General features: G+C 36.0%; 3 protein-coding genes across 3 annotated transcripts; all 3 read right to left on the bottom strand.

Annotated features, from left to right (window-relative positions):
• Positions 1 to 1,961: 1,961 nt before the first annotated feature.
• On the bottom strand, positions 1,962 to 2,930 carry LOC131018350 (F-box/kelch-repeat protein At3g23880-like). Its single transcript, XM_057947078.1, has one exon. It carries the CDS (start codon positions 2,928 to 2,930, stop codon positions 1,962 to 1,964), a length of 969 nt encoding a protein of 322 aa, XP_057803061.1.
• Positions 2,931 to 4,565: 1,635 nt separating this feature from the next.
• Positions 4,566 to 5,691, bottom strand: LOC131018349 (F-box/kelch-repeat protein At3g23880-like). Its single transcript, XM_057947077.1, has one exon. The coding sequence runs from the start codon at positions 5,613 to 5,615 to the stop codon at positions 4,566 to 4,568; it is 1,050 nt and encodes a 349-aa protein (XP_057803060.1). The 5' UTR covers positions 5,616 to 5,691.
• Positions 5,692 to 7,722: 2,031 nt separating this feature from the next.
• LOC131018348 (F-box/kelch-repeat protein At3g23880-like) lies at positions 7,723 to 8,499 on the bottom strand. The gene has a single exon (XM_057947076.1). It carries the CDS (start codon positions 8,497 to 8,499, stop codon positions 7,723 to 7,725), a length of 777 nt encoding a protein of 258 aa, XP_057803059.1.
• Positions 8,500 to 12,391: the final 3,892 nt, after the last annotated feature.

Here is a 12,391-nt window from a genome sequence, read left to right as displayed (position 1 = left end):
GATGAATGCTGATGGGACTGTGGAGAGATATAAAGCTCGTTTGGTTGCCAAAGGCTACAATCAAGAGTTTGGAATTGACTATACTGAGGTATTCTCTCCAGTTGCCAAACTAGTCTCTGTGCGATTTCTCTTGGCTATTGCTACTTATAACCAGTGGCACCTTCATCAGATAGATGTAAATAATGCATTTTTACATGGTTATTTACATGATGACATTTACATGCAGCCACCTCAAGGTTATGACAAGGCAAAGCCGGGGCAGGTTTGCAAATTGATTAAGAGTTTATATGGCCTTAAGCAGGCATCCAGAGAGTGGAATGCTGAGTTTTGCAGACATCTTTTCAGTTTCGGATTCGTACAATCTCAAGCAGATCATTGTTTATTTGTAAAAGGTACAGGTGACTCCTTTCTTTGTTTACTAATGTATGTTGATGATGTCCTTATAGCTGGACCTAATCTCTCTTTAATCACAACATTGAAAGAGTATCTTCACTCCATCTTTACTATAAAGGATCTGGGAGTAGCCAAGTATTTTTTAGGCATGGAGATTGCTAGGGGAGACTCGGGTACTTGTCTCAATCAGCGCAAATACATTTTGGATCTTATTGATTCAGCTGGACTTCTTGGTTGCAAGTCAGTTGCCACCCCACTGCCACTCCATTGTAAGCTCTCTCACAATGATTCTCCCGATTATTCACAGCCTGATGCTTATAGAAGGTTGGTGGGGCGTTTACTCTTTCTTAATTTGACACGTCCAGATATCACCTATGTTGTCCAGCAACTAATTAGCCAATTTGTTGGGTCACCATCGGAGCTACACTGGGATGCAGCTCTGCATGTTCTCAAATACTGGAAGGGGTGTCCATCCCTTGGTTTATTCTATCCTTCCTCAGGCGAGTTGACACTTACTACATATTGTGATGCTGATTGGGGCTCCTGCCTTGATACTCGCCGGTCCCTCACTGGATATTGTATCTTTCTTGGGGGTTCTTTGGTCTCGTGGCGTTGCAAGAAGCAAGCAACTGTTTCCGCTTCCTCTGCTGAAGCCGAATATAGGGCTCTTAGTGCTACTGCTCGTGAAATGACTTGGGTCTCTCATCTCTGCGCCGAGTTTGCTCTGGTTCTCCCTTCACCGTTGCCACTCTACTGTGATAACCAAGCAACAATACACATCACCAAAAATCAGGTTTTCCACGAGCGCACTAATCATCTTGAAATCGACTGCCACCTTGTACGTGAGAAGTATCGCGCTGGTTTTCTGGTCCCGCTTCACCTTTCTACTGCTTCCCAGCTGGCGGATGTGTTCACTAAATCCCTAGTTGGCCCTCATTTTTGTCTACTGTTGTCCAAGCTAGGCATGGTGGATCTCCACCATGTCCAGCTTGCGGGGGTAATGGAATAGTGTTATGGTGTTATACTGAGTTGCCGTATGCTTGCTTATTTCTTGTTTGTTATATTTGATACCACGTGTCACATAGCGGTTTGTTGTTCTGTTTTTGACTCTGTGCTATCATCTATAAATAGCCCCAGAGTGTTATTTTGTAAGTAACTTTTCTCTGAGAAATAAACGGCAGTAGCTCACCTTTTTTCATGCTCTCTATACTTCTACACTCACACATTTAACTAATTCATCATGGATATTTAGCTAATTCATAGAATGAAACGATATGCTACAAACTAAATAGAGGCTGGTAAAAGAACAACATATCCCAATTTTATTCTCAACAAGCAAAAAACAACACTTGAAGGAAAAGTTAAGCATGAGACACAAGGCTGATAAAACTGTCACAAACTGATATAAAGATAAGTAATAAACGCTAAAACTGATAAAATGTCGATGTTGAAGGCTATGGTGAGACTAAACTCTCAACGTAGATACGGCAAAGGCTGATAAAACTGTCACAAACTGATATAAAAATAAGTAATAAACCCTAAAACTGATAAAATGTCGATGTTGAAGGCTATGGTGAGACTAAACTCTCAACGTAGATATGACAATCATAATATGCATCTTCTGTGAATTCCCATCCACGAAGGTGGATACCATAATCATATGTTGAATATTTTATTAATTGCAGACCTTCGCATGCTGAAACTTCTGCTGATTCCCGACACACATCAATAAACAGACACTGTACATTCATCAATGAAAGTTGATCAATGCCAGATTCAGCCAAGGTCGTAATAGCACAATCGAAATGCTCTTCTTCAAAGGATTCCTCAACGATTTCAAACACCTCCTCCTTCAAGTCGAAAGAAACAATTCCGTAACTGATAATCTCCCAGTGAAGCTTCCCACTTGCTAACATTCCCCGTTGCTCAGCGCGAAACGTCATAAAAAGTTCCCAAGGACCCGTTGTTTCCTTCCACGAATCAGTCTTCAAGCTATATATTTTAGCTATGTTATTTTTACGCACAAATGGTTCATCAGCACTAGCAATAACCTTGTAATCACCACTCGACTCATCGCAGCCGAATCCATAAAACCAATGCTTGTAACCAGGCGTCTCAGGCAATATCCTCGAGATTCTGGTGGATGGGTTCCACAGAATAACATGTTCATGATTTAAAAGGATGCAAACGAGTCCATTACAGCAACCCACGAGAGTTATTGAATCAATAAAAATATCGGTTGCAAAGTCCCATTTTAAAGCAGGAGTGTCGTGTTTATCGAATAACGATGGCAGAGGGCACTGCGACAGCTCTACTTTGTAACGAGAGCTTAACAAGACCCTGTGGTGGGCTAAAGTCGTGTTTCTTGTTGAATTTTGGTGGTGTTTTTTTACGAATCTTTCGCAGCCAATTAAAGAGTGCCATGATTTCGAGACGCACCTGAATTTCAAGAGCGATTTCACCGCAAGTCTTGACAGTATTTCTTCGATGATTTCTTCGGGAAGATGCAGAGATTGTTTGGTGTTTTTGCTATCCATCTGCGGCGGCGGTTACAAAGATAAAGAGAGGGTTTTGTAATTTGAAGTAGTAATGTTTCTAATCGTGGCCCGGATGTACATTGGGCTGACCTATGTGATTTAATTTTATATTTTTATAGTTTTGAAAAATATTTCAGTCATCAATCTAATGAAATGCTCATTCGTTAAGTAAAGAAAATTGGGCCCAACTCATTTAATATGATAGCTTTATCACCGATTAACGAGCATGAACGACGTACATCGAAATTAAAGGACATATTTAAATAAAAAATAATACTAATAATAAACATAATCAAAATATAACCAAATGAAAAATATGTTCTGAAAATAAAATAATCTACTTTAATTACTCAATAAAAAATCGAATTTGAAAATTTAAATTTTTAACTTTGTATAAAGTGTAATGCTAATTATAGTTAGTCTCTCTGCCCACCGATATTCATGTCCTAATTTGCCATTTTGGTCCGTCCACCAATTCGTGTCCTACTTATTTGTAGTAACTATTTCTTTAATTAGTACCCTTATATATATTATACTTATTTACACATATGCCATTGAGGAACCCACCACTTTTAATCTTAAAAAATGTCAATAGTCAACATACTTACTAACTACTATGCCCGCTCGTGCAACGCACAACCAAAATCGAAATTAAATAATATTTTAAATAAAAAATATACATATTAAACATAATTTAAATATAAGTTAATGCAAACTTCTCAGGCACCCAAAGACTCTCCTTTGTGAGTGGTCTTGGGTTCAATCCCGCCTGCGTGCGGGTAGTATTTCCACTTTTGTGTGGGTAGTGTTCCTACCTTTCTGTGGGTAGTTTTCCGCCTGCATGCGGTTGTTTTCTCATATTTGTATGGTGTAAAGGTCCCGCTTGCGTGTGAGTTGCTAATTTGATTATATATTTGATACCTCTTGTAATTTCTCAAAAAAAAAAATTAAAAAAAAGTTAATGCAAACATGAATCTAAAACAATGAAATTATCCACAACATAATTTCAATAATAAAAAAGAACATGAATTTGAAATTTTTGAAATACCAATTAATTTATTGATAATGTGTATAAATATATAACTCATCAAATATCAAAAGCAATTATAAATGATACTAATGAATATCATTATGTATCATATAATATTCTAAGATGTACAAAACTATTTATTTGCATATAGTTTAATGTATTTTTTGAATACATATTTATATCATATTTATGTGGTCATTTTGTTTAAATACAATTTTAAAATAAAGTTCTTCTGCAACATCCAAATATTTGATTTTACAGAAAAAAAAACATGATTTGTTTTCATAAATAAAATTGGTCAATTTATTAAGTTTAATTTTATAATATTGAACAATGATGTTTCATTATTTTAGTTGGGTTTTGATTTTAATTAAAAATATATATATGAAAATTAGTTATATTGGTAAGTCGTAAGCGTAAACATGTCATGTAATTAATTTGAATAAACATGAGAATAGTATTTTTATTTGCATAAATAAATTATGTTATTTTATCGATATTTTTTTCTATCAGTGAGTGAATGAAAAAATAAAGGGTTGAACATGAGACATATGTAGTTCATTTTCAAAAACTTAAAGGTTTTTATTTTATTTTATTTCAATCTTTCATACATCTTCTGGTGAGATTAAACTTTCAACGTAGACACGTGTACGGTAACGGAAACAAAACTTAGTACTGCGGAACGCATTATCTCCGCGATCGTAAACCAACAAAGTGGATCCACAATTGACCAAAATCTCTCTGTTTTGAGCCACCACCAATGGTAGAAGAAGCTGAACAAGATGAGCAAGAGTCGCCACTTTCTTCCAAGACTCCTTCATAACCCAAAGTTGAACTGGCCTTCCATGGTTATAATATGTCACGCAAAGGCAACCACCTACCACACCCACCAAGCAACTTCTACTTCTCCACCCTTGTTGAAAGGGAATCTCAATCCTTCCAAACTCCTCACTCTTCAAGTCCAAGAAAATTATATATTCTTCATATCCATTTCTCTTCCAGTAAAGCTTCCCACCTGCAAACACCCCATCACCGCAACATTCAACTAAATCCGCCCTCAACTCAATTGTTTTCCATGATTTTGTCTTTGAACTATAAACTTCACCAACCTTGGAGTTACGATCAACCACACTCACAAACACCTTGTACTCATCACTCGATTCAACCCAACCGAATCCGTAATTCTTAGCAAAGCCTGGACCAGAAATTTCTGGCAGTTTCTTGGAGCTTCGAGTTGATGGGTTCCACAAGTAAATTTTTCTTGGTTTCTCCTCAACAACAAAGGGTAGTTTGCTTGATTTCTCAAGAACGCAGAACAGCCCATTATAGCATCCCCAAATTCGAAATGGCAGCAATGTAGTCATCAGTAGATCATCAGTTGAATCTCGACTGATAGGTCGTTCACTCAGCAATGACTGCAGAGAACATTCCTCAGGCCTATCACGCGTATTCTTCAGTGTAATGAGCCTTTGATGGGGGAAACATGGATTTTTTATTGAATTTTGATGATGGGCTTTGATGAAGCGTTTGCTGCCTATTAAAGACAGCCATGTTTTTGAAACGCACCTGAATCTCAAGAGTGATTTCACCGGCAATCTTGACAGTATTTCTTCCTCGATGACTTCTTGATGAAGACAGTATTTTCCGATCTCCATATCAAAATCTTAAAAGAAATTGTTCAACTTTCTTCTCATTCTTCATCTTCTCCAATACCATAATAAATTTGCTTCTTCTCCAACATATGTGACTTGCTGCCTGAATTGAACCAAAACGGACTGATTGAGAATTGTATTATCTAATCTATGTTATAAGTTTCCATGACAATAATGAAATCAAAACAACGAAGAAGAATAGCAAATCAACTATGAGCTGGTGGTTACCTTAGCAAGACCAAAATCAAGGGCGATGATGGTACGGATCAGGGGCTACGCGGCAGCGCTTGGTAGCAAGTGGCGATGGGTGTTTGGCATCTCTGAACAACGGTGCGACTATGGAGAAGCCAATACATCACAAGGAATATATCCAATGAGAATTGGTGGTGTGCAGAGAAGAGTGAGAAATTAATGAAAGAGAGGAAAGATAGACTTGTATTTTGATTTGTGAAATATGAATTTGCTTGAGATATTACAATTGCATGTCTGATGCTTATATTACTCTAATTTGATAACTGCATGCCACCTATAACAATATTCCGAGGAATTTTAGGTTTTAGGCTTTTGCTCCGATATTCCGAGGGTTTTAGGTTTTTGCTCTTGAAGAGGCCATTGTTTGGTTTTTGTAGTTTTATCAGAGAAATGGGCTCTATCCGATTAAGAGGGTTTTTCCCAATTTCAAGATTTTTAGTGTATGGTTTATTTTTATTTTATTTCCGTTGATAATGAATATGGGCTCTTGAACTTTTGATCATGATTCAAATCAAAAGTTGCTTGACGAATGCTTATCTTTTTCATTTCTTTGATCACCCTTAATATTTACAAAAAAAAACTCACTCATTTAATATAACACATCAATTTTGGTGGACCTCTTTTCCACTCAATTTTGGTGTCATTTTCTCCACTTTATACACATTTTTCAACTTATTAAAGCTCATTCCCCCAAATTACAATACAATTTTTGTGGACGAAGTAAGTATGTTTTTCAATCTTTGGGCATTACTAAAATACGAGCATCATAGTAATAATAACAAACAACATTTTCATAGATTATATAGTTTCAATATATTACAAATTAGTTTCAGTACATTACAATTTTTTTTTAACATTTCGTATATTTTAAACATTTTTTTATTAAAAGACAAGTATAATGTAAATAATAAACATTTTTTTTGGGCATTTCATACATTTTCTATTAAAAAACGAGCATAATAATAATAGTAATAATCATAATGAACAACATTTTCATAGATTATATAGTTTTAAATAACTCGATTATCCTTAAGTTAAGTATATGAGTGAATATAACAAGCAAATTAACTTTTGTATACAAAGTTCTTTTATAATAGGTATAGACATATAGGGGTGGACTAGAATAAAAACACTCTTAAGTGTATAAAATATAAACGTTTCTTAATGTACGAATTTTATGTAGAACAAATATGAAATATTTATCCAATAGAGTACGAATTGCGAAAAATATATTTTTGTTACCTTTGGGATTCGAACTCAGGACCACGAATTCATCCAACAAGGTTACGAATCAACCGTAGATCTTGATGATCTAAGGGCTTAAAATCATTTATATTTTTATACACTTAAGAGTGTTTTTATTCTACCCTTCCCCTAGACGTGTATATATATATATATATATATATATATCTTTGAAAATAAATAAAATGTCAAAATTTGGGGGGGGGGGGGGGGGAGCTTTAGCCCCCCGGCTCCGTCCCTGGCAGCAATCACTTATAGCATCCCTGCAATATCAAAAAGCCAGTTTATATTATAATTCAAAATTCTTTCGTTTTCGTGCACAAATTTCACTACATATATATATATATATATATATATATATATTATAAAATACAAGAGTCTAAGGTTCTTTAGACACTTTCACAAGAAAGATAAAATAGAGCTAAAATTAAAAGAAAAAATGATATTGTTCTGCCTAGCTACTATGTTTTTGTAATCAAGGGAGAGAAAAGGTAGCATCATTAATTTTATATATAGTTGATGGTATCCATAAAGGTAGCTACTATCTTTCGTTTTCGTGCACAAATTTCACTACATATATATTGTTCTGCCTAGCATCATGTTCTAAGACGTTGTTTCATAAATCTTCTGGCGAGACTAAACTTTCAACATAGACTTGATATGACAAAGAATGGACACAATTCTCGTAGCTGCTGAACCCAGTATCCTCACAATAGGAACAATACTTGAGGTTGCGGAACACATTATCCCGACAATCATAAACAACCACCACAGTGGATCCATAATTTACCAAAATCTCTCCGTTTAGACCTTTCACCAATGGTGGTTGAAGAAGCTCAAGAAGATGAGAAAGTGTAACCACTTTCTCCCAAGACTCCTTCATAACCCAAACTCGAAAGCCTCTAATTTGATAATTAAAACATAGCACACAAAGGAAACCACCAAGCACACCCACAAAGCCATCTTGATCAAAGGGATGCTCAATCCTTCCAAACACCTCACTCTTCAAGTCCCAGAAAATAATAACTTTATCATGTCCGTTCTTCCAGTAAAGCTTCCCACCTGCAAACACCCCTCTTCCCCAACTTACACGTAAATAACCGGATAGCTCAATTGTTTTCCATGATTTTGTCTTTGAACTATAAACTTTACCAACCTTGGAGTTATCATAATAATGAACCACAGTCACAAACACCTTATACTCATTAGTCGATTCAACCCAACCAAACCCAAAATTCCAAACACCAGAGTTGGGATTAGAAATTTCTGGCAGTTTCTTGGAGATTCTAGTGGATGGGTTCCACAACTGAAATATTATATTTTGATAATGGAGAATGCAGAGCAGCCCATTACAGCTCCCCACAATTCGATATTCAGTCAATGTAGCATTCATTGGATCAGCTAAAGGAGATAAAGGGATAGTATTTGTTGGTCCACTCAAAACCGACTGTAGAGAACATTGCTGAGGTTGTTCAACGAAATTCGACTCTACAATGACCCTTTGTTGGGGGAAAGAAGGGTTATTCAAGGAATTTTGGTGGTGTTTTTTTATGAATCTGTCGCTGCCATTTAAAGAGCCCCATGATTTTGAAACGCACCTTAATCTCAACAGTGATTTCACCGGCAATATTGACAGTATTTCTTCGATGATTTCTTCTGGAAGATGGAGAGATTGCTGATTTCTTCTTCTTCTTCGTCCTCTTCTTCATCTTCTTCGTCTTCTTCTTATTCTTCTTCTTCTTCTTCTGCCTATTCTAGCATTTCTTGAAAGAAATTGTTGAACTTTCTTCTCATTCTTCATCTATGTTAAAGTTTCCATGACAATAATGAAATCAAAATAACGAAGAATCGAAGAATAGCAAATCAACTATTAGCTGGTGGTTACCTTAGAAAATCAAGGAAGATGATGGTATGGGTGTGGTGGCATTCGACGGCGTCACTATGGAGAAGCGGCAGTGCGGTTAAGTCTCTCTCTCTTAAAGAAAGGGTTACGAATGAGATTCAAAGGCATGGAACCAAAATAAACCCTAAAATTCATAAACTGCGGTGAAGTTCCCACGACTCTTTCGCCCCATAACATTATTGATACTACACTTTATGTTTTAAAATAATAATAAATTTAATAAAAGACTAGTACATATTAAATCTCAAATAGTATATGAAAATTTATGATGGATACACTCTCAATTTTCGTAATATTGTTACGTGCATCAATATTCCGGTGTGATACGTACATAATCTAAAAGATATGGATAGTAAATAATGGACCATTAATTGTTAATTTATAAAAGGCTTCAAACAATATATTAGGGTAATATAGGTATCTATCTCACACTTATCATGCATAGCAAATGAGCCCTAAACATAAAACAAATGTTGCATGGACTTAAAAATAGAGTTGTAGTGTTAATTAGAGGTTGACTATATTCATATAGGGTTTCTCTTAGAAGATGGAGATTTTTTTTTGTTTTTTCGTAGACTAGTAGCGTGAATATATAGTTAAAACAAACAAGTTTTTTTTTTTTTGATAAATTACATAAGTAAATAAAGAAATTTATTATAGACCGCATGACGGTGGACTCGAACCAGGCCTTGGGTGTTCAGAGCATATGATTGGAAATAGGAAGTTCCTATGAATATTCAGACTGTCACAGATAAAGGAGTTACATTTGGAGATGGAGTGCAGGCTAAATTTGTTGGTACAGAAACACTGTATGTACAAGGCCTTCCCAAACTTGAAAACGTTATGCTTGTTGATGGTCTCAAGGCAAATCTCATCAGTATCAGTCAACTTGTGACAACAAGATGGATGTGATTCGATAATAATCAATGCTTTGTGAAAGATGGAGAAAAAAAATTCATTACAGGAAAGTGTTTGAATGATAATTGCTATGTTATTACTCCTAAGAATACATGTCTCAAAGTGCAAACCAACCTAAGCAAGACCTGGCACCAAAGACTTGGTCACACTAAGCCATTAGATGTTGATCGCTCATCAATGTTTAATCTTTGCGTATGGCGAATGAATTGGAGCGCCAGTTGGAGTTTGTTACAGCCACCATGGCTAGTCGCATTAAGCGTCGAGCTGCTCTTGAACCCCTTCAGCATTTATTTTGACAAGGGAGAGAAGTGTGTTGATAGTTAGATCTTTTCGCTTAGATCTTTTGCTTTTGTTAGTGTCGTTGTCGTTGGTTAGTTCTCTTTAGCTTAGCTTGTTGTTGCTTGGTGCTATTGTTTTCGATGAACTCCTTAACTTTGGTTTGTTCTTATGATGACATTATGTTCCGCTGCTAGTTGCTTTGATTGAGGGGAAGTTGCGTACATTAAGGGTAGGCCTGGTAAATCGGTTCTGATTATCCGGTTAAAATTGAAACCGAACCGAAAAAACCGGTTATCGGTTAACCGAAAACTGGTTTTTACCGGTCCGGTTTGGTTACCGGTTAGTGTATTTTTCGTTAACCGGTGAACCGGTTAAACGGTTTAAGAATTAAATTAATTAATTAATTTTTATTTTAATATTATAATTTAAAAAGTACTTAAAAATCACAATCACACAAACACAATTTACGCTAGGGCTTTCTGCCTTTCTCTGATCAGACGCCATTCTCACTCGCACAGCCACCTCTACCGGCGCCTCTTCCCACCGGCCGCCGGCGCCGCTGCCCCCCGTGCTCAGCCTCCCAGCCGCAGCCGCCTCCCACCAACCACGCGGCACACCAGCCGCCTCCCACCAGCACCAGCACACACCTCCCGCACGCCGTCGACGGCCTGAAGGTAAGTTTTTTTTTTTTCCCAGTTCCATATAATTTACCTTTGTATCTTTTTTTTCTGAATCTTTATTGATCTCTATGGTTATTTCTCTGATGCAATTAGTATATTTTGTATGGAAATATAGAATGATTGTTTATGGGATTGGAGATGAGTTTTCATTAATTTCTCCGGCAGAACATATGGGACTGTTTATGTTGATTCTCCCATGATATGAGCACTCTATTTTTATTTAAGCATTTATTTTTTGTGATGTGTGCAAGTGATATCTTAGAAATTACTTGTTGATGCTTTTCATGTAGTAGTACGTATAATCACATCTTAGTAGCACTATAACTAGGCTCAATATACGTGACTTTAACAATATGACTGACTGGCTAGGTATAGAAGTTTTTAGTTAATTTAATTTATTTGCAAATATTGCTAATTTGATTCAATCTATATATTCTTGTTTATAGTTTATAATGGTTTGAATATGGGAATTTATGTCTTACAAAACAGCCGACCGGGGGTGAAAATAAATCTAACAGCATTGGTATGAGATTTTTAGATGATGTTTGCAGCTGGAGTTTGAATATGGGAATTTATGTCTTACAAAACCTTGGAGTGCAATAATCAAATTTTGTATTAAGTTTCCATCGCTAACATTTGTTTCTGCATCATTCCCGGTGTTGTCATTGAGATTTGGATTGTTTCTTTGTGGACGTCCCCGTCTCATTTTCCTAGAAATTCAACATAATTACTTGTTGAATATATAAATAAGGGATAGATATATTTATATATATATATTAAAGGCATATACCTTCACTTACTAATACCACATAATATTCAACTTATAATAGTGAATAATAACTCAATAAAATATTCAAAACACAAAAAAAATCTTGTCCAATATTATTATATCCTGGCGAAAATAAATAATCCAAAGGAATGACTTGTTCTCAAATCCATAACTAAATTTCAAGGGAAAACAAAATATCATAATAGAATTTCGAAGGTGATCCCTAACTTCTAGTCCTCATACTCGTCATCATTGCAGATGACAGATTCGTCATCTGCATCGTTGTTTCCTTCTGGGTCCTCTTCCGGATCCTCTTCCTCCGAGCTAACTTCTATAGGCTTATAGTTCTCGTCAATTTCGTGTATTCCATTGTACTCATCGTGAATCTTCTGACCTACTGTCTCGATAAATTGCTCGAAATTTATCTTGTCCACCCGACCTGGCCTTCTAACTAACAATTTATTATATATGTTATAAACCGTAAAGTAGTGTACCGGGGAAACAAAATTAACTACCCTATAAGCCGCCTCGAACTGACGTACTCGTCTTCCATGATCACCTATCCTGAGCCACAAGTTTTTAATAGCCACTAAATTCTCTGGTGCTCCCATTCTTGGGTTCTATTCCTTATTAAAGAACCGATGTTTAGCAGCTTTATGCATCGCCACCAGGTCAACGGTGTTATCGGCCATTCTATTCAAATACAAATCAGATTATGAATACATATTATCAATTT

This window comes from Salvia miltiorrhiza, chromosome 3 (assembly GCF_028751815.1).
Source record: "Salvia miltiorrhiza cultivar Shanhuang (shh) chromosome 3, IMPLAD_Smil_shh, whole genome shotgun sequence".
Lineage (NCBI taxonomy): Eukaryota > Viridiplantae > Streptophyta > Magnoliopsida > Lamiales > Lamiaceae > Salvia > Salvia miltiorrhiza.
Note: the sequence above shows the minus strand (reverse complement) of the source record. Positions and strands in the feature narration are given on the sequence as shown.